The 23,934-nt window shown below is 30.8% G+C and overlaps 2 protein-coding genes and 1 non-coding gene across 3 annotated transcripts; 1 reads left to right on the forward strand and 2 right to left on the reverse strand.

Moving 5' to 3' along the window:
* The first annotated feature begins 15 nt into the window (after positions 1 to 15).
* On the forward strand, positions 16 to 10,800 carry LOC122513775 (single-minded homolog 2). The gene is made up of 9 exons (XM_043630251.1): positions 16 to 284; positions 1,862 to 1,947; positions 2,045 to 2,134; positions 2,883 to 3,104; positions 6,163 to 6,377; positions 7,987 to 8,093; positions 9,092 to 9,568; positions 9,658 to 9,683; positions 9,837 to 10,800. The coding sequence occupies exons 1-9, from the start codon at positions 110 to 112 to the stop codon at positions 10,620 to 10,622; spliced, it is 2,184 nt and encodes a 727-aa protein (XP_043486186.1). The 5' UTR covers positions 16 to 109; the 3' UTR covers positions 10,623 to 10,800.
* Trnae-uuc lies at positions 2,473 to 2,544 on the reverse strand. Its single transcript has one exon. It is a non-coding gene; the product is annotated as a tRNA-Glu (tRNA).
* A 9,710-nt stretch (positions 10,801 to 20,510) lies between the features above and the next one.
* On the reverse strand, positions 20,511 to 23,886 carry LOC122514007. Its single transcript, XM_043630586.1, has 3 exons — positions 23,277 to 23,886; positions 21,925 to 22,049; positions 20,511 to 20,807 (listed from the first exon to the last, which is right to left on the reverse strand). The coding sequence occupies exons 1-3, from the start codon at positions 23,277 to 23,279 to the stop codon at positions 20,609 to 20,611; spliced, it is 327 nt and encodes a 108-aa protein (XP_043486521.1). The 5' UTR covers positions 23,280 to 23,886; the 3' UTR covers positions 20,511 to 20,608.
* Positions 23,887 to 23,934: the final 48 nt, after the last annotated feature.

The raw sequence follows: 23,934 nt of genomic DNA on the forward strand, positions 1-23,934 counted from the left end.
CAACAACAACAACAACAACAACAGCAGCACCAGCCCCAGCACCAGCACTAGCAGCAGCAGCAGCAGCAACAACAACAATAATTTAACGAACGAAGTACCGGAACTCGTGATGAAGGAAAAAAGTAAGACAGCGGCCCGATGGCGCCGCGAAAAAGAAAATAAAGAATATCTCGAGCTTGGAAAACTTTTACCCCTGCCGTCAACGATTACATCGCAATTGGACAAAGCTAGTATCATCAGGTTAACTACTAGCAATCTCAAAATGAGAGCCCTCTTTCCTCATGGTAAGTATCATATTTAAAATTGTTTTTTTATTCATCGATCTTTTCGATCAAAAACCCAAAAAAGCAAGAAGAAGAAGAGACGAAAAATAAGCTGACGAAATTTAATGTTTATACTATCAGGCTGAACCTAAAGTTCGTACGTTTTCAAATGAACATTTCCAAAGTAAATTTTACAAAATCAATCCATCGTGCAGTTTCAAAGTAAAATTTCAGCACAATTAACGCGCGAACTTGTGCTTCATCCTAATATTATAAAAAAATAAGACTTACTTTACTTTTTTGCGAAAGGGAAGTCTCTCTTCTGTACCTATTCTTTTTTCCTCTTTTTTCTTTTCTTTATTAATTCACCTACCGGACAGCTACCAACGTAAAGGGCAAATAATATCGGATGAGATGGATGTGATTGCGCACTTAATGCATTGTTAGCCCCTACTGCTTTGTAAGCAAAGTATGGGGGCTGTTATAACGTTACAATGGTCTCTACACCGACTCTTTTTTTCTTCTTTTTTTTTACACTAACACACACACACACACATACATTACATCATACAACCCACAACCCACTACTATACTATACGTTAAATTCTTTCCATCTTTCCTTCATCCTATCTTTCCTTCCTTCCTTGTCATCGGCGAATTGAATTTCAAGTGGCTGCATCCCTCTCTACAATACGGACGCTTGCTTTATTCTTCGACCAAAAAAAAAAAAGAAAAAAGATAAAACGACACAGTATACCACCCTTCGTATATATACGACGAGACACTTTCAGATCGTTCCCATTTTCTCACCTTGATCGAATATTATCATACTCGGTGGTTGTGGTGTGGTCGTCGTTTTTTCTTTTTTCTTTGTGGACTACATAGAAAAAGAATAGGAAAAATTGTTTCGATTTGATGCTTAACGCATAACAGAAATTGAATTTTTCGTGATGTCGTAAGAAAAAAGATCCCTTATCATTCTCAAATATATTTCTTATGTCCAAGATCTAGATCAGCGTTTCTCAACCTATGAATTATAGATTATGTTCGTTATTTTATTGAATTCAATTTTTAATGGATAGTACAATATATTTTTATTTCCCATGACCGGTCAAATGAAAGCATCCTGTAACTTGTAATGATATGATAATTTGTACAAAATCAGTGAAAACGTATAAAATATACATTATTCGTTTCTAAAAATAAAATAAGGTATATTTATTCATTATCCAAATATATGCATTTGATTTCTCATGGTAGGAATAGGTATACATGAAATGTCGGTAAGTTTAGTATTAAAAAAAATATATAATTTTCATATTCAATAAAAAAATAATTGATTTATGGTATAAGATAACTTTTGCAACGAAATGTTAACGCAAATAAATTATATTCGATCATCAAAGTGATTTAGTTGAGAAACACTGCTTTAAAAAAAGAAAGAAAGTTAAGAATACGAAGTAAGTTTTAAATACAAAAATATACCCTAAATTCTTCGAATAATATTGATATAATTCATGCAAAATCATATAGGAGGTTACGGCTGTTCTGAAAAAGAAAAAATAGCGACAAAATAAATATTTTAATTTATTTTTTAGGTTTGGGAGATGATTGGGGTACTAGACCACCTCCTAGTAGTCCTTTGGAAGCTGGTATTAAAGAATTAGGCTCACTTTTCTTGAAAGTAAGTATCTAACATGAGATATTATCGATGTATATATACTTTATTACAAATTTTGTCTATACAAATTCATATTTCTTTGCTTTTTTGTTTGTTTTAGACTCTCGACGGTTTTGTATTCGTCGTGACACCTGACGGAAAAATTGTTTACGTTAGCGAAACGGCCAGCGTTCATCTAGGAATGTCTCAGGTTAGATTTGTACTAATCATTTCCTATGATTTTCTAAATATTTTTTTTAATGACAGGGCAATACGGTAAAGTTACATATATAAAAATACTTTTTTACTACACTTATTATTATTATTTGATTTTTTTCTTTTTTTCTCTTTACTTTCAATATTATTAACATTAAAATAGTTCGTAAATATTCGTATGATATAATAATAAATTGTATAAAAATTGAGATCTATGTAATAAATCATTGTAAAAGAAAGTTAAAATTTAAATAAAGTTAATATATGATACTTAACGAGAAAAGTCTAAACAAAAAATTAATCGAAAAGAAAAGAAACGTTAAAAAAAATTAATTCCGGTACCGGGAATCGAACCCGAGCCTCCTGGGTGAAAGCCAGGTATCCTAGCCACTAGACCATACCGGATTGATGTAAGAACGAAGTTAACTATATTATTTGATTAAAAGTTTGATTTTTTTTATCGGATATAAATAATTATTGAAACAAACAACGCGCTAATATAAATAACAATTATTTTATCTAATTTTTAATGTTTCTTTTTCTTTCTTTTTCTAAATATATATTTACGTATTTCATGAATAGCATATTACTTTAAAATACTTAACAAGCAAATATGTGTATAATGATTATATTCTGCAAAAGGAATATAATAATTGATGATAAATTCTATTATTTATATTTTTAGAAAAAAAATGCAATTAACGCGTTGTCAATTTGTCATTGATTTTTTGTTTTGTTTTCAGGTTGAATTAACGGGCAACAATATATACGAATATATTTGTCAGAGCGATCACGAAGAGATGTTTTCGGTATTGAACCTACCACAAAATCCGGCCGATTTTACTGATTTTATGTTTCCAGCGCCAAACTCGCGCGGTGAAATCGACCTAGAACGTATTTTCTTTTTAAGGATGAAGTGCATCTTAGCGAAGAGAAGCGCAGGTCTTGTTACCGAAGGATACAAGGTACGAACCAATCAACAAAATATTTGTATACTTTTTAATTTGACATATTTTATTTCTTTCCTCTTTGACCGATCTTACGAAATTTGTAATAAAAGCATCATATTTATTTCATTAATCGTTGATAATACGAAGAAGAAGGACATTTGACGCGCGCAAGTTGATAAGTTATTTACAATTAGTATTTCTCAAAAAAATTAGTATAACATTAAAACAAACAAAAGATAGTCGAATGATTTTTAACATAACAGAGTTATTAGCATAACATGGTTCAAAGGAAATCGTAAAATCTATATAAAAAATTGAAAAATACACCGTGTAAGAGATACGAAACTGGTCGGAACTGAGTTGTAAACGTTATTGTCCTAGTCACGTACGATTTGAAAAAAAAAAAAGCAATGAATACTCTTAACAGGTAGATTTATCATAAATTCGAAATGACAGATGCCAAACGTATTTCTCCCAAACTATAATAATAAAAGTATTACAATAATCTGAAATTGATTGATGCCGATTTACAATGCGCGACATAACTGATAGCTCAAAGTGATTAATTGCTATACCTAAAAATGGATCATCCATATCTTTACTTCTCTCCAATTTTTTTTTATTGACCATATAAACATTTAAATATTATTTCCAACAATGAAAATATTATATTGAAATATTATTACACTTTATATTACCTCTTTTACGAATTATCAATTAACAAAAATATATATATTTAAAAGGAGTTTGTTTGTTAATTGACAAAAATGATCACCGATAGATTTATTCGAAAGATTCGAAGTATTCGTATAATATGATCGAAGTATTCTCCGTTTATCAAATAACTTAGCAGTAATAAATCGTGTTAATACGATGAAACAACTAATTCTCCCCAAAAGTTTCAATAGGTATAGCAATAATCGAAACGCGAAGATTCCAATGACATATGTTTCCAATGACAATAACTATGATCAAAGTTGGAGGAGGGAAGGTTGTTGGTTGCACGAGACGAAAAAGGAATCAGTTAAGTCCTCGAACAAGAAAATGTTTACCAAATAGATCGTTCTCGTGCTTAAACGATCATGGTGACCGTGACACTTCTCCCTTCCTCCCTCCCTCTCTCCCTCACTCCCCTCTCTCTTTCTCTCTCATACAAGAAAGTCATATATCGAAGTGAAAGAGAAAGAGAGAAAGAACATTGTGACTTTGGTAAGTCATGAATGCGACCCCTGTAAGCTGTAGGACGGGCTTCGAAGGGGCCAGGAAACGAGGGTAGCTTTTTCTATGGCACTTAGAGACATACAAAGAACCGGTAGTTGGCTTCTAACCCATTATGTACAAGAATGGTAAGCATTCTATTTGCGTGGCCAACACTTATCTAAGATTTATTCAAACCAACTATCATTTTAATTAATACAATTCAATTCGATTGCTTCAATTTTTAATAAATGATTACCCTGATAAATATTTTTCAATGAATAAATTGTCATTCATATTTTAATTACCAACACTTATTAGGATTTCTTCAAACTATCTCATTTTAATTAATACAATTCAATTCAATTCGATAGCTTCAATTCTTAATAAATAATTATCTTGATAAGTCTTATAAAGAAATATTATACAAACTGATTTTCGTAACTGGGATAGGTTACTGCTCTTTATTAAATCAAACTAAAAGTAAAAAGATAATCAAACAAAATGCTATTGCATCTGACGAATACATCACTTACTCCATACTTTTAAAAAAATAATAAAACATGAAGTTATAAAGCTTATTATGCCATACAAAATTTCCCCATATTATTTGTTTCTATTTTTACTTTTAAAAGACAATCATCTGTCCCGATTTCGCGAAAGAAAAAAGTACTTCTACTACAATTAATTAGAAAAATTAAACAAATTTGATATACAATCTTTTGTCAATTAAACAAGACTCAATTAATGATTTCTCTTAGTTAGTAAATTGCAAATGAGTTTGAAGATTGCCGACACCTCGGCAGAGAGTAGTATAAGCCATTGTCGTAATGAGTATCGTTTCAAGATCTTTATAGGGATGTGATTTTCTGAACGAAATTGAACTTGTTCGTTCACCCTTCTCAAAACTCGATTGTTTTCTATCTCACTCACTCTACTCACTCACTCACTCTCTCTCTCTCTTTCTCTCTGTTTTTCTCCTCTTCATTCTCCATTAACTCGTAGTCCCCCTCAGTAATAGAGGAAGAAGAGAAGTCCTTAGCAGCATGCTCGTACATGCTCGTCCTATGCACCAAAATTGCATAGCATATAGGAAGGAATCATATGCAACACCCGTCGGATATACATATAGGGAAAAATTCAGAGTGATGAACGAGCCCTATTTGCATCACAAATTGCGTCGGCATGTGTATCAGGGTGATGTACACCACCTACTCGAGACACGAGGAAACCAACCAACAGCCGAGTTTGACGCTCGACAAAATTATTTTTCCTTTTTACTTTTTTCCAGTTTCTTTTTTCTTCTTTTTTCTTGCTTTTTCTCTTTTTTTTTTTTAACTCATCTTCATCGAGCATTCAATTAGTAGGAGGAATTGGTAATTTGCCAAGAGGAGAGGGAGAAGAGGAGGATATTGTTCAACGCGAAAATCTGCACTTTCCCTACGTTGGTACTTCATCAATTCTCGACCATTGAAAGATGATCCTCCTCGTGGTACTCTCCTGGCACAGTATCATCAACGATTTTTTTGAATTAATATCATCCATCTCTACTACCTCCGTCCCATTAATTTCGTTTCACTCGTATGCTCGTCAAATAGTACGTAATAATACTTGATGATGATGATGATGATTATTATTATTATTATTATACAGGATTTACATATGCAATTGGCTTACCTTTTAATTAGTATGCTATATTCAAGAGGGTAACTTGCATACACGATCATCATCATCATCATCATCATCATTATTATTATTATTATTATCATCATGATAATCATTGTCATCATAGTCATACGTTTTCGTACGTTTGATCAACCAGAACAAAATCTTTCTTTGTTTTGTTTTGTTCTTTGTTTTGTTTTTTATTTTTCAGGTAATACACTGTTCGGGTTATCTCAAGTGTATCATTGAAAGTTCAACCGGTTCGGAATACGAAGATGGTACTACTAGTAGATGTATCAGAAATATCTGTCTTCTTGCCGTCGGCCATTCCTTCCCGACGTCGGCCATTACTGAAATCAAACTTTACAACAATATGTTCATGTTCAGGGCGTCGTTGGATCTAAAGATGTTATTTATCGATTCGAAGTAAGTACAAATTGATTTTATTTAACAGATCAACCGAAATTTCATCCCACGTTTATTTTATTCATTTTTAGATCATGCAATTTCTTTTTCTATTTTTATTTTTCTTATTTATTATTTTTTGATAATCAATAAAATTACTTCATACGCGAGTGAAATATTTTAATTAACATTTGATCACACCCTAATATTATTACAACGAATAAACAATAATATCTATTTCTATTTAAGATATATAAATTATTTTGATTGGTTGGCAGGGGAAGCAGAGGGAAAGGGGAGAAAAGAAATTCATTTTTGTTTGATAGTTATAAATTCATTCGGATTTTCGTAGGGAAAGAGAAACAGTTACCATTAGACTGTTTATTTCCAATGTAATTACAGTTTGGTATTGGATTACCTCAATAGCTTAGTGTTTGGACTGAGAGAAACGAAAATAAAATAAAAAAAGAAAAAAAAAAGGGGAGAACCAAGGTCCTCCTTTTCTCTCTCTCTCCTCTCGGTGCCAGCCATTAAAATTAGTTTCGTGTTACTTCAGAGTCAAGGACCTTTCTTTCTTTCTTTTAATTCTTTCTCTCGTTCTTTTTTATCGACGCAAAATAAATATCCAACGTCCGAGGTTTACGCGTAGAGATACGCGACACTTATTTTATTTCTTGGCATGCCATATATACAGAGAGAGAGAGAGAGAGAGAGAGAAGTGGGTCCAGATTAAATCTTACAAATAAAACTATTATTCTTTGTGTTTCATATGAGAATATATTGTATACCTATGATAAAATAAAAAAAATAATATACCTATATGAAATCAATTAAATTTGTCCTTACTTTTGAAAATAATGTTTGCTTTCTTTTTTTCTTTTTTTTTGTATTTGCAATTAACTATACTTAATATTTATAATTAAAAAAAGAACAAACTGAAATCAAAATTATTTCAATTTGTAAAAAATATATACTATATATATATATATATACTCGTTTGATTTAATCGAACACTCAATTTATTTCCATGCAATAAATTGATTTGTCAAATGTCAAAATATAATATTCCCTCGGTTGATATATTCAATGAGATGTTTTTAACTTATCTCTTAACGGTAGCAAAGAAAAACAAACTTGTAACACTTCGTACGAACGAACTATCCATCCCATATCCATATCCATATCCATATATACATGCATACATATTTACGTGTCTCCTCTTCCTTCTCTACGCATAACTACTGGGAACGAACACACGTGACAAAGTAGAAACCATAGACTCCACGGTGTATATCGCAATGAAATTTTATACGATTTATTTTCTTTGTTTACTCGATAACACAACGACGAGAGGAGGAAAAAAAAATAGGAAAAAAAAGGGAAAAAAAAAAGTAGTGCACCGCTAGGAAAAACATTCGTGGATTCAGGTGTTCCTTTTTTTCCCCCTTCCCCTTCCCCTTCCCCCTCGCCCACCACCCCTTTTCTCTCTCTCTCTCTCTCTCATAAATAGACAAACTTGATAAGAATATATATATATATATAGACACATACACACACAAACACACACATACACGCACACACATATATATATATACATATATATAAACATAGTCGTATATCTTTATTACAGCGCAACAAATTTAACAGGCTACACACCGCAAGATCTCATGGAGAAGACCCTTTACCATTACGTCCATGGTAGCGATGCTTTTAATCTGAGACAAGCACATCGAGTCTGTGAGTACAAAAGAACTTCATTTTTATTTTTCTTATACGTGTGTACGTGTATGTTCCATTCTTCTCTCTTTCTTTTCTCTTTTGATAACACGTTCTTCTTAATTTTCTTACCTTTAAACTTCTTACCCCAAACCTCTTCTGTAAAATAAAAAGGGAAGGGGGTTAACCTCATCGAGGTTTTCTCGACACTACCCACTTGATGAATATAAGAACATAGCTTTGATCTATTCTCTTTCTCTTTCGTTCTTTCTTTTTCTTTTTCTTTTCTTTTCTTTTCTTTTTTTTTTTCTCAAGTTAAACGAGCCACCGAAGTTAACTGTGTACCCAACTCTTACGTATTTCCACACGGTTAAACGATTTTTATAGGACACGTAGGAACAAGTATTATATGTGAATCTCGTGTACCTTACGTGTAGGCATATGTATATTATCGATCGAACGAAGAATAATAATAGTAGTAGTAATAGTAGTAGTAGTAGTAATAGTAGTAGTAGTAGTAGCTGTGATACTAAAGGTACTCGGAGAAACGAGAGAGTGAGTGAGTGAGTGAGTGAGTGAGTGAGTGAGTGAGTGAGTGAGAAAGGAAAAGGGTCGGCGGAGGGTAGCAGCACAAGCGGATGAGGTGGTGGTTACTGCTATCACTGTTTGAACAGACTCGCAGTTTCACGAACAAGAGAAAGAGAAAGAGAAAGAGAATGAGTGAGGGGTTGAATGGAGGGGGGGTGTAGGCAAGAGGAGGTAGTCTGACATAATGCCACCAACACCGATGCCTACTTGTCTGCTAGAGAAAAAAATCTCTCTACAATTCTCACGAAAAAACGTTTTCCTTTCGGTTGCTTTGTCTTTATCCCCCGTAATGAGTTTTAGTTATATTTAAAGATTATTATTATTATTACAATCGTTTCATCATATATATATGTATTATATTTTATAGGAATATTTGAAATAATATTTTACTTCTATTTTTTTTTCTGTTTTTGTTTTCTGTTCTCTTACAGTATTAATAAAGGGTCAAGTTACAACGAAGTACTACAGATTTCTGACGAAATTAGGCGGATGGGTTTGGATGCAGTCATATGCAACGATCGTTAACAATACCAGAAGTTCTAGACCACATTGCATCGTATCGGTGAATTATGTTTTAACCGAGATCGAAAACATAGGACTGGTGTTGAATTGCGTCGAAGGACCTTGTTTCACGGGTCCAAATAATCCATCTGGTACGGCCCTGTCGACACCAACGACCAGCGCTAATACCAACAAATTGGAAAACCAAATACCAAGCTCGCCATCTTTTCGTGGAAGAGTCAAGGAATCACCGGATACGGAATATACCGATAGTTCTAGTTATTCCGGTACAGAATTTATTACCTGTTCTAATTACACGCATTTTCTTTCGTCTTCTTATCCGGTTAACGGACCATTACTCGAAGATGGTACTTACTACAATTCCGAAGTTTTTCATCTATACGGAGGTAAAATGATATATTCGTGTATATACATATATGAATAAAATGATTAATAATTCATACGTTTTTCTTTTTCTTCTTTTTTTTGTTGTCAGATATAAATCACGATCCACTTGCTACGGTACCTCCCCCACCGCCACAACAACAGCAACCACCACCACCGCCATCGCAACAACAGCAACAACAGCAGCAACAGCAGCAACAACAGCAACAACAACAGCAACAGCAGCAGCAACAACAACAACCACCACCACCACCACCTCAACAACAACAGCAACAACCATCACAACAGCAAGAAACTCATCATCACCAAATACTGCATCAAACTAGTCCTCAAGATAATCCAAAACGTTCGCAGACGCAACAGGAACAATCTCATCTTCTTCATCATGGTTCACCTTTGGCCAATATTCAACAACAACAGCAACAACAACAGCAACAACAACAACAACAACAGCAACAACACAGTCCACAAAGTAACCAACAGAGGAGGCCATATTCAACGTCGTCGAGTTCTTGTGGTAGCACCGATACAATCGATAATCATTTGCCTAGTCCAATTGGTTTACATTCTATCCCAACTGGTTATCATCCACCACCACCACCTCCCCATCCTCATCCTCACCATCATCACCATCATCACCATCATCACCATCATCAACAGCATCAACTTGCAGACTCGACCTCGTCTAGGATCACGGAGACAGGTGGCAGTGTAATCATGTATTCTGACTGTAGCTATGATAACAACGATGTTTATAACGGTGTACCAACTCCTACGAGTCTTCAACAACATCACGATGCACCATATCAAACTCATAGAAATACAACTAACAATTCTACGAGTAACAATGTAAAACAACATCGTCATCACCATATCGAACAATCAACAGCCGCTGGTTACACCAGCGTCATAGTTGACTCACAACAATACAGTCCAAATGGGACGCAGGATCTTAATCCTCATCCCCATAATCAAATAGTCACGTCTAACGGTAGCACGTCTCCTCTTGTAACGCATCAGCATTATTACGAAACCCATCCTCAATTCGTTCACTGACACCAAACTATTACGAGGAGGTTTATTATAATCGTCGTGACGTTGACATCCTTACGAATTCAATGATTTTTTTTTGGATGACTTGAATGATTTTTATTCGATTAAAATCTAGGCCGTCATACCTTTCGTCAGATGCATATTATAATGAAAGAAAATATGAGACAGAGAGAGAGAGAGAAAATAAAAAGCAAGTAATAATAATAAACAAAAGAAAAAAAAGAAGAAGTAATATTTAAAAAAAGGAATAAAATTATGTGCTTATGAGTAATAATAATAATAATAATAATAATGATAATGATAATGATAGTAATAATTTTAACAATAATAATATTAATTATTGTAATAATAATAATAATAATAATACTATTACTAATAATAATAATAATAATAATAATATTAATAATAGTAATTGAAACGAAAGTTTCGATAAAAGACATCACTAATAAGATTATCGGTTTCGTCGATATGCGTCAATTCGAAAGACTGGTTGTTAACAATTGTGTAAATTATTTCAAAAAAAAAAAAAAAAGAAAAAAAGGAGGAAAAAGAAATCGTCATTTTATCGACATATCAAAAATAATAACCAACGATCGATCGCGTCTCGACGAATTTTCATTTCTGTCATCATTCGTCTCGTTAAATAATATTCATTTGTTAAATATGAATTTCTTTCTTTTTTTTTTTTGGAAATATTTTCTTTTCGTAAGAAAGTAAAAACAAAAAAAAAGAAAATAATAGAAGAACGAAGATAGAATGAGAGGAATTAAAGGAATGAAGAATGATAGATATTATTTGTAATATCGTATTCGAAATTATTCTCAATTATATTATACATCTCTCTGATCATGTGTGTGTGTGTGAGTATGTGTGTTTGTATGTGCGTGGATATAATTATTTGAAATTATTATATTATTATATAATTATAATTATATCTACCCACACATTGCGTGTGTATCCTCTCGAGATTTTGGATTCTATATTATTATTTTTATTTTTATTTAATTTAAACACTTCTTCTTCTGATTATTAATATCAATGCGAAATTATTCGATTAACTGCGAAGATTTTCTTTTCTTTTCTTTTCGTTGAGAAAAAGGAAAAAGGTTAGAAAAAGAAAAAAATGATTAAAAATATGAAAGAAAAAAAAATAAATAATAATTAGTAGAAGACAAAAAGAAGGAAAACTAAATAGGAACAAACAAGAACAATGAAGAATGAAGAATGAAGAATGAAGAAGAAGAAGATTAAATGAGAAAAAATAAATAAAACCAATGAAATGTTTGGAGTCACGCTGGACGTGAGCAGTATAATAAACGTATTTTCTCGAATGGATACATTAAACGAATAATATAAACCAAATAAAAAAACAAAAGAATATCGAGTTAAAACAAAGGGATTGATAAATCCAAGAACGAGCAACACGTGGATTGATTGATTAATTGATCGATTGTATTTGTGTGTTTTCTTCTTAAAAAAGAAAAACGCGTTTTGCTCGTTCTCATTATAATTATTATCATCATTATCATCACCACCATCATCATCATTGTCATCATCATCGTTGTAAATAGAGATACGAAAGGTTAAAGAAAAAGGAAAAAAAAAAAAAAAAAAGAAAAAAAAATTATCGGTCCCAAGAAATCTCTCTACGTAGAAACGTGTACATAGGCGTTTAGAACTATGTATAATATAATAATTGATTAAATTAACTAATGAATTTATTAATTGATCGCTGAGAAAAACGAAACTTGTCGAATTTGCTAAAAAAAAAAAAGAAAAAAAAAAAAAAAAGAAAAAAAGAAAGAAAAAAAGAAATCAGATGTAAATAGTTATTTCTTACATAGATCCGAAGACTGACCGGTGCTTGTTGCCAACCGACCAAAGAGACATGCCCTTCGTAATAAAAATAATAATAATAATAATAATGATAATAATAATAATAATAATATAAAAAAAAACTAATAAAATGAAATGAAATAAAGGAAAAAAGAAAGAAAGAAAGAAAGAAAGAAAAAAAAAAAAACAAAAAAAACCACACAACAAACGTTATACCAATTTATTTAACATTACGACCGATTCCCCCCAACCAACCCACCCACCCACCTACCCAACCCTCTCTCGCTCTCTTAATTAATTAATTAAAAAAGAAAGAGAAGGTTTTCGTTTGGTTTTTCTTTTGTTTTTTTTTCTAACAAACACCCGTCACCAAGAATTATTTTCGAAGATAAATTCATGTAACAATCAATCGTTGTTTCGTATTTTTCCTTTTTTTTTTCTCTTTTTTTTCGTACGATAATGATTTTCTCTTTTATTTTTTTCTTTTCATTTTTTTAATTTCTTTTCTTTTTGTTATGAAATTTTTTATTATTATTATTATTATTATTTATTATTATTATTATTAGAATTCGCGTCGTTTCTCTATTCCTTAGGACTACCATACTAAACTCGTCTATGATCATTCGTACAGAATAAATCCACGTGATCCTGTTTTTCTAAACTATACGAGACCAATTGTCACTCGGTACGAACAATAAATTAATTGTTCTCGTCATAGTATTCTCGGTTTGGCTTTCGACGGTCGCGTGCTAGAGCCCTAGGGGTTCCCTTCGTCAAGGGCCACGTGGCTGTTTATAATCACCGTCCGCTTTCTTCCCTAAAACTTTACGGAGGATCTTTGGACAACAACCAAAAAAGAAAAAGAAAAATAATGTCCTCTGTGTCTCGTCGTTCTTATTCTTCAGTAAACGTCATCTCGTTCCTTTTAAAAACCGTCATCATCATCGTCATCATCGTCATCGTTGCCGAATGCATTTAATTGCTCGTAAAAAATAAATAAATAAATAAATAAGTAAATAAATAATAAAATCAATTTCAAGGAAAATTAGAATTTATATATTTATCACATTTATTTATTTATTTAAATGGAATAAACGGTTAAGAGTTGTATTTATCAATTGGCGCTTGTTTTATTATTATATATTTCGTATCAAATAATATCAATTTATTTGATCGTCTCTTTCTTTCTTTTTTTTTTCTTAAAATATTTCACTCGAAAAATACTATACGAGATTTATTAATAATATAAACAGACTAATAAATATAATTGTAACGTACAATAATTCCGTAAAAATGTTTAAACGAAGATCCGATTTGATTTTTTCTCGTAGAATTAATTTGAAATAGAAACGAATGGGAAAGAAAGAGAGAGAGAGAGAGAGATAACAAGATATTGGATTATAGGGTTGACAAGAGAGGAAGGAAAAAGATAAAAATAAAAAATAAAAAGGCGCGAAAAGGGAGATGGTAGATCGGATACAACAACGGGGGGTTCTATTATAAGGACGTGTGTGACGAACAGAAGAGGAAGAGCTGGTGGAAAAGGGGGAGGGGAAAGAGGAGGAGGAGGAGGGATCGATTGTGGGCCGTGTGCGGCTCGTTAAATCGTTCGCAACCGATGAATAGTAGGGACACGTAGCTGAGATTCAGTGAAATTGTGCGATCACTCGTTATAGAAATCACCAAGAGAGAATGATTGCCTAGGGTCACAAACCTAAACTACCGATCTTTTAGCTAAAAAAACAATAAAAAAAAGTCGGTCAAAGAAAGAAAGAAAGAAAGAGATAGAAATAAAATTTGATATAAGATATATTTATGATTTAAATGAACAAATTTGAAAATACATTTACTAATAAAATTCAAAAATTTTTTATAATAACTGGATTATCGTGGATTTATTCGAGAAAATTTATAATATGTATATTTAAATGAATAAAAGCAAGGATCTCTCGCAATCTAAATTATATTTAGCAACAATCGAAAAATTGTTTGTAATCAATCGATAACTGAGTGTCATGTGATTTATTTCAATTTATGTATATGTAAATTAATAAGAGGAAGGATCCTATAGGGATTACTAGTATGGTGTCAGATGTCGAAAATTTGACCATGTTTATTATCGAGGATAAATCATTTATATATATATATATATACGAATTTAGGAAAAGTAGGGTAATCTAAAGGGAACACCACCACTACCACCACCACCAGTTGGATGAAAGTGGGATAAAGCTGTAAAGAAAAGAGAGACGAGTTTTACTGCGATCTAGAAAAGAGAAAAAGTAGGGCGTCGTGGATTAATATAAATATACTTGATGGTCGGCAATTTACCGAAGTATGGCTGTCGGTTTAATAAATCATATCATATCATACATACAGAAATATATATATATGTGTGTATATATATATGTATATATATACGTATATTTAATATATTTTTATATATGCACTATATATTTATTATATATATATATAATAAATAGATGTATACTTATATAAAGATATATATTAAATTTATACGATATATATATATTTTAACGAATGAATACGAAACGATATGTACACGAAAAATAATTCATATCTACGATGAATAAACATTTAAAATTTTTATTTATTCATTTTTATTTATTTATTTATTTATTTAACTTAACAAAATACAGATTAAATCTGTTCCATTTTCTAACACACACACAAGTGGATATGTTATTTCATTTTTAATCTCTATCCAAAATGTGCTCGTAAAAATATATAATTAAAGATTAATTTAATGCTTTAATTTTAGTTAATGCTTTTTTTTATACACGATATCTGGTAAGTTATATATTATTATGCTATACGTTATATCGGATTTTGAATAAAAAGTTTCTGCGTATTCATAACTTTAATCATTTTTTAATTGGATCTGGATAATTGTAGCTTTTTTTAAAGCTGATGTATCATAGAGTAATTAAAATATAAATTTATGATATATTATTGTTTATTCGGTTTAAAGTTATAGAGGTTTGGAAATGAATGATAATTAAGAAAAATTTCGATAGATTTTCAATTAATGTTATTACAAAAAAAGAAAAAAGTAAGGTGTTAACAAAATTGATGATGTTAATGAACACGATGCAATTAAAAATTTAGATTCTTTTGCTCATTATTACGATAACTATGAACTAAGATAAAGAACTGAACACCGATCAGAAAATATATATTTTAAACCATTTTTGAAGAATGCTAGATATGGAAAATATAAAAAAAGAAAAAAAGAAACAAATTGTTTCACTTTTCCATTAAAAAAATTAATTACGAAGAAATTTTTTACTCGAGCCGCGTACGTGCTCGTTTAAACTTTAAAAATTTACGCGATTTAGACAAATTTTGTAGAATTGTCTCCTTCCAAATTATCCGTTCTCTCTCGAAAAAAAAAAGAAAGAAAAAACAAACAATCCTATGTGCCAATTTTAAAAACCGTACTAACGCATGAGAAAAAAAAAAAAGTTAAAACAAAATCATGCTACCAAATTACAAATTATATCAAGTATCTAGTAAAAATTATAAATTATATCGAGTAATAGTATAAATCGTTATAAAAATGATTTCATTATAAGAATAACAATATTTATTCGGTATCTTCAACACGTGTCAAAAGAATAACATATGCTTTGAGATTTTCAAACAGGAGAGGAGGGTAAATGATGCGTTATTTCGTCAAGGATTAAGAACATAAAGGCAAACGATTTTCTTCCGAAGGGTGCTACAGAGTAGTACTTCTCGAATAAACTAAATGATACAGGTTGCATGAACGCCGTGAAAAAATACTTGGAATGAAACGTGCCAGGGATTTTCTATAGTAATATCCTCGAGAATAAATAGTTAACAAATCCCTTTCTGAAAGAAAAAAAAAAAAAATAACATCCTTCAACGCGTGCTAACTTGTTTTTTAAATCTTCTCTTCTTTATTTATTATTATCTTCGTTCATTGTTAAAATACGTTTTTTAATATTTGTACAAAAATTCTTTGTATATATACTGGGTGTCCCATGATAATATTTTAATTATTAATTAATATCGGGGAGGTATGGGCGGTTTGGGGGTGAGGGGTTGTGTGAAAAGAAATCAAATAAAAAAACTTACATAATTTTTTTCTGCAAATTATTAATAATATATAGAATTGTATTTCTATAATATTAATAACTAATATCAACAAATGTTTATGCAAATGTATGTTTTTTTCTAGAAAACAGGTAAAACAATATGTTACCTGTATATAGGAATGAATTATCTGATTATACGATTCTAAAAATATATTTGTTATTTTCCATATTTATTGCATATATATTTATATTTAATGAAATATGCAAAAATGTATTGCCGTGCATATGCATAATAATATACATTAATTATATCATTTGAACACACTTTAACGCGTTCATAATAAAATCATTACGAAATCATAGATGTAATGTTAAATGATTCAATTGAGAGATAAATGAATTGCATGAATCGTTCTCATGATTTGCTAGAAGAAGAAAAAAAATACAAACAAATTTGAATGAAAATGAATATAACATTTCGAAAAATAATATACAATTTTATCGATTTATTACGAATTGTAAGTATTTTAAAATACGACGTTGAGAATAAATTTAATTGTAACTACACACACACACACACAGTCTCCAATTACATCGTGCTATATAGAGAGGTCATTTTCCGCAGATAAATTAATTTTAATAGATAAACACGTTACCAATTAACAAAATCAAATTTTTGGAAAAAATTCTCATCACATTTATCATAATATACGCGTTGTTATTAAAATACACGCATCAAAAATATATAGATATTTTTCATATTTAAAATTACATATTTCCATATTAATCCTCAATCCGAATAAACGAGCTTGCCAATTTTTTAAATTATTACGAATAAATAATATTATGAAATTCGTATCTCTCTCTCTCTCTCTCTTTTTTGTAATACAACGATAAATAAAAACAAAATATTAACCGACCATCTATATAAAAAAGAAAAATCATAGTTTAAAAAAAGTATACAATCTAAATAAAACGAACTATACAACATCCAATCCCACGCTGGTTGTCGCAGATACCAACAAGAATTACGAATAGTAAAATAGTACAATCGCCGGTACAAATTATATACAAACGTACTCGTGGACATACATGTAGGTAAAAAAAAAAAAAAAGAAAAAAAAATAAAAAAGAAAGAAAAAAGGAAAAGAAAAGAGTAAAACGGAGGGCGGACGGATGTAGGAAGGAGAGAGAAAGAAAGAAAGAAAAAAAGCAAAAAAAAATAAAAAAAAAATAAAAGAAATGGAAAGAGCGAGCTGACAGGGATGAGAGGTGGGAATGAAATGAAAGAAGAGGATGTGAGAGTTAGGGTGGTGATGGTGGTGGTTGTGGTGGGGGGGATAAATCTGGTAGGGATACACGAGGATGCGCAAAGTACAAATTGGAATGCGCAAGCGCGGGACAATTTAAATCCTAGAAGGTTAGAAGAGAGATTCGTATATTATGTATATGTGAGTGTGTGTGTGTGTATTGGGGAGTCGAATCCTACACACAATGATGAAAAGGTGTATACGGATAGCAAGCATATACGTAGATACCGTTTTCAGTACATACACACGTAGATCAGAGAACGGGTGGTGGTTTCCGCGCAATCAAGAGGTAGGGGGGTGCTTTAGGAGAGGTTCCACTATGGTAACCATAGTAACGGCACGTAACACCGCCCACAACCCTCAGGCTGTCTTGTCCGATGTGTTTGCTCGATGATTTTATAACAATTACGGCCTATCCCCGTATTATTGCCTATATATGCCTACTCCCCCTCTGGCAATGCCACATCTTCGCACACACATTTACAAAAATACTTATATATATTTATATTTACATATATATATACTTGCATAGCTTCTTAGAGATATATATAACTATCAACCTTCTCATCCTCGTCATCGTCCTTCTCCTCCTTCTCCTCCTCCTCCTCCTCCTCCTCCTTCTCGTCTACGATGAGAAGAAGCTACGACACTTCTTCTTCTTCCATCAGGTAACACTACATAACGCAAGTAATAAGTATAATACTTACCACTAGAAAAGATTGCCACTTGTCTCTTTTTTCGTTTTTTTTTTTTTATTTTTTTATTTTCTCTTTCAACTTTTCTACGATCATTTATTAATATATTATTACAGTTACTCACGCGAATGTATTTAAATTGCCACGAGAAATACTTTATTCATTTTAATAATGTATATATTATTGTATTATACGACACTTACCGAGACATATTATTTAATATTTATAGATTATTACAGGTAAAGTTTCAAACAAATCGAAATTTTATTCTCTTTTTTACTATTTACTTTTTGTTGTTGTTGCTATCGAACATTATTTTTCAACAAAATCTCTCATTTCTTTAAAACGAGTGTTACTTTATTATATATAAAAAAAAAAAAAAAAGAAATTACAATACACTTTTCGCTTAATCAAATACAAATCAATTTGTCTTAAATGATTTTTAAAATATTGTATACAATATTTTCAATTATTATTATTAATTTGTGTCGCATAATTTCTGTCGTATTTCATTCTCGATCGAGATTGTCCCACAATTTATTCGTCAAAATAATAAAATATATATTTTCATTGGAAATTTTTTAACAAAATAGCCTACTAAATGAAAAACAAAAATTATCGTACGATGATGATAGAGATGCATTATTTAATTAAATTAATGAAAACTTCTTTAAAAATTGTAAATTAATTTGAAAATGCGTCAGAACTGTGTGTATGCAACGAACTAATAATAAATTAAAACGATTATAAGTCGGTTCTCTTTGATTGAAATAATTATTTATAAGTATCTCGACAAAAATATTATAACTTATTGATACCTTAATTCTCATTCATATATAAGAAATATATATAGAATTGAAAAAATAACTATTACAATATGCCAGTATTATAATAGCTTTAAAAAAAAAAAACCGCCATCGGTAAAGTTATAATATTTTTTTCGATTCTCACAACTACGCCAAAAACCAGAACTATCATCGTAATAATTTTTCAATCTCCGATTAAAAGACTGTAATTTTTCCTGTACATCTTTTTCTCTTTTTCTTTTTCTTATTTGTCTTGTAATAATATCTGGAACGGATTACACACGAAAAATCGTTATCGGCTTATTAATAGATAATTAGAAAATTTTATTTTTAATCGCATTCTTTCGTATGACTTATATTACACTTATAATTATGAGATGCATGAAATTAATGAAACGGGAATGGTGCGAGGGGTGGAAATTTATAAAAAGTCAATATATTTATACATTTTGTAAGTCTTACTGGTTTACCAACTTGTGTTCGTAACGAATTTCATTATTTTTTTTTTCTTTCTTCGTATTATTTCTTCTTTTTGTTCTTTTCTATATAATTAACTTAAAAATAAAAATGCAAACAACGTTAGAACGATAGATGGATAAATAATATTTGACAAATAACGTAATTATTTCTTCTGAGATGAAAAATCTTATAATTAAATATACATTATTTTTTAATAATAAAGTTTACTTAATTAATGAGACTAGCGAATGTTTTTTTTTTTCGTTGAAATTATTATTAAGAATACTGCAATCCTTAATATCTAATTTAATCTACGAATAATACGTATCATCGAAATTAAAAATCATTATTATTTGTTCTACTCTCGTAACTTATCACGTCGTTGACAAATATTATTTGCACGTCGAATTAATTCGTATCGAATTTTGTATCGAATACGTACACAGGGCGACATCTGATAACGATGTCGCGAATCAAAACTATCGATAAAAGCCAATATGGCGGGAAATATTTGAAAAGCCGCTAACGTTATGAAAAACGACAAATAAAAAAAGAAAGGAAAAAAAAACAAAGAAAATAGAAAAAACGAAAATAAATATTACCAAAAAAAAAAAAAAAAAAGAAAGAACAGAAAACTAGAAAATACGAACTTCTTAAAATATTATTTTACTATAAATAATGCGATGACTCACATATATATGTATTTATATATATATAAATTAATAATGAATTTTGATCATGACCGCGCGTTAAGTACAAATTAATGATAATATTATTTGAAATTAATGGGATCATTAATGATCAAAATTTCGACAAAGCCTCGTGATGATACGTTCCATAACTAATTTCCTTGTTCTTCGAATTAGAATCCTCGTTAAGATTGTCGTTGCCGCAATACATAGAAAATCCACGACGAGATAATTCCTCGCCTGGTACGATTGTCGGATTCGTATAACAGAAATCCGCCATCATGTTCGTCTGTCTGCCCAATTGGTTCGACCTGAACAATCATCATCACCATTTTAGAGAATTATTTCGTAATTGTTATACTTCTCTAATACACATATTATATATCTACGATCGCACGTTGCGACAATTAATTATTACCAGATTCGGAGGAGTGCGCTAATTTTCTTCTTAAAAAGAAAAAAAAAAAACAACAAAAAGTCAGATAAGCGTGAAAGAACAATCGTGTCGCAACCGATGTAATAAAAGATACGCTATCAATGATTAATCGTCAACGTTATTAGCGAAATTCCATAGCGATGATAAGTCCAAAAAAGGAAAGAAAAAAGAAAAAGAAAAAAAAAGAAAAAGAAAAAGAGAAGCGAACATATTTTTGGGCATTTTTATTTTTTTATATTGTTTTTTTTTTCTGCTTTTTTAAATAGCTTACACATTTCGTTAATCTATCTAAAACATCTAAAATATTTCTATCTATCTATCTATCTCTCTCTAATTTTCTTCGTACCTTTCTCGTCCTCTTGATTGGACGCGTCGTAGATCAAGTAAAGATGTAGATAATTCCGCCAAAATGAAACTCCGGGTATGCCACTAATACGACGGTTTTATGGTCAGATAACTATTTGTTATAATACTTTTTTAATCCCTTGCACTTTCATCAAATCGATTAAAACCGTGGCTCGAAAAGATTATTATTTATATTATCAAATAAATCACATAAAATTAGTTTTTTTTATTTTTTGTTTTTTTTTCCACTGTTATAATTGACTCATGTTAATTTTTTTCATTCACATTAGTTGATTTACCGTAGTAACATCTCGTATTTCAAAAAAGAAAATGAGAACAGTCTGTTAAAGTGGATTAAAATATCACACCGTTACTGATAAGACCGAATACTCTCAGCAACTGCATGAGAAACGCGTGAATTATTAAAAGTGCAAGGGTTTTTAAACGGGGAAGAATGTTTAGAAACGAAAATTTTGTTTTCTGTTTTTTTTTTCTATTGTTTTTTTATTTCTAACCCCTTTTCCTTATCTTATATTCTATAAATAAATTGATCTCTCTCTCTCTCACACTCTGGTGAAAATAAATTTCAACTAAAAATAAATCACCCTTTTATGAACAAAAGAATAGATAAATATAATATTACTTACTCCGTTTTAGAAAGACTTTTGATTTTCCAGTAAAAAATGCCAAGTAAACAGAACGTCAACAGATGTAGACCCAATCCGACCCCGCAGGCTATGTAAAAGTACAGAGAAAAATCTTCTAAGGTGTCCTATAATAAAAAAAAAAAAAGAAAAAGAAAAAAAAACATATCGAACATGCGATCGATCCGGTCAAATCGAACGGAATCGGACGTGACGTCGTTTGATGGAATAAGTGAGAGTTTGTATTAATTAATTGATCCAAGGCAATACATTATTGGATAAAAAAAAGAATTCCTCGCGTATTTTACAACCTACGCATGCCCATCGACTAACGAAAGCATTTCTTCATGCACAACACGCTTATGAAATCTTCCTTCGGTAATTACAAGAAGGAAAAAAAAAAAAAGAAAACCGTTTCGGACCGTTTAATGCGTCGCTTGCGAATAAACTTTCATCGTTTTTTCCTTATTTATTTATTTTTTTTTTTTATTAAACAAAACATACAAAAAAAATAAGAACAAACCAAACTTCTTTTTACGTGTACTGACTACTTGTTTTTCTTTTTTATTTGTAAATAACAGTTCTCGTCCATTAAAAACGCCCATTAAATTTTCGAATTCGAGGAATTTGAAGGGAAAAAAGAAACGCGGGAAATTTCGCCGTACTTCCGGTTACGACCGACCACGCGAATCAAAATAAATACCCGTTCGAATTACGAATATTTTCTCTGTCGTTGCAATCGAAATATATTTTAAGAAATCTCGTGCTTTTTTTCTTTTTTGTTATGATTCGTAAACAAAAAAGTGACGTAAGAAAAAAAAAACAAAAAAATAAAATCGTACAATTATTTCGTTCGTAATTTTGCATCTAATTCGCAAATTTTCTCAACAAAGGGCAAGGATGATGATTCATTGAGATTCTACATTTGCTGTTAGGAGTTCTTGGAAATGGAATAATTCACGACGTAAACATTACCGCGAAGGAAAGGTATTCTAAGCATGGATTCTAAGCATGAAGCGTCTTGCATGGTAATGCACCTCTAATTACATCTCGAACAATGTCCTATTATTATTATTATTATTAATAATAATAATAATAATAATAATAATAATAATAGAATATTGATATTAAACGAATGCACTAATGAATTAACTAACATTGACAAATTTATCTTTCGCAACTCGGATAATTTTCCTCATAAATATATATATATACGCGTATAATATTCCTCGCGATAACAAGCCACGCCACTGTGTTTCTGCATCGCAGTGTGATAAATATTTATTAAAAAAAAAATATATATATATACATAAAAATATAAAAAAAAAAAACATGATCAACGTTAAAAAACTTACCATTCCAAATTAGAAATGATCGATAACAGTTTTATAGTATGTCGCGATGCGGTGACGTATCCTTAACGTGTAAATTGATGATCGTAATCAAGATATCAGTATCAAGCTGTTATCATTGACCTCGCATCTTCTATGATCGAGTAACATCCTCAAGAAATAATTTCTGAATATTTTATCAATTAAAACGTTTTTTCCCTTATTGTTTCACACTTTTTTCAATGTTCAATTTTCGAAGAAAGTTGAAAACACAATGTATGGATAAGAGACAGAAAAAAATCAATTTCTCGTGGAGAAGTTGGTTGGAAGAACCATGAACTACTTTTGTTATCTATCGAATCGAGTTTCTCATTTGATCGGTATCTCTTGAATAGGTGAAATGTCGTAGAAATAAGAGAAGAACTGAGCGGGACCACGCACGATAACGTAATAAAGTACGCTAACGGCGACGCCCGTAGTCGAACAAGTAACGCTGATAAAGACCCTCCTCCTCCGATCTCGGTATCTACATAGTAGCTACCTTTGTCGCAACATACGGGAGTCATATGTTTACACACACGTTTGCATAAATGTATTTGTATGTATATGTATATACATACACAACTTCATCGATGAACAATATGTATATGTATAGATGCGATCTCTTGTTGAAAGCACTTGT

The sequence above is a fragment of the Polistes fuscatus genome, unplaced genomic scaffold, assembly GCF_010416935.1.
Source record: "Polistes fuscatus isolate 324 unplaced genomic scaffold, CU_Pfus_HIC Scaffold13, whole genome shotgun sequence".
Lineage (NCBI taxonomy): Eukaryota > Metazoa > Arthropoda > Insecta > Hymenoptera > Vespidae > Polistes > Polistes fuscatus.

Bases quoted from the DNA above. Each gene is read 5' to 3' on its own strand.
- LOC122513775 (XM_043630251.1), top strand. From the start codon at position 110: ATGAAGGAAAAAAGTAAGACAGCGGCCCGATGGCGCCGCGAAAAAGAA. The intron at 285-1,861 runs GTAAGTATCATA...TTTATTTTTTAG, and splicing joins GAGAGCCCTCTTTCCTCATG to GTTTGGGAGATGATTGGGGT. The intron at 9,569-9,657 runs GTAAAATGATAT...TTTTGTTGTCAG, and splicing joins AGTTTTTCATCTATACGGAG to ATATAAATCACGATCCACTT.
- LOC122514007 (XM_043630586.1), bottom strand. The intron at 20,808-21,924 runs GTAAGTAATATT...ATGATTGTTCAG, and splicing joins AAAAGTCTTTCTAAAACGGA to GTCGAACCAATTGGGCAGAC.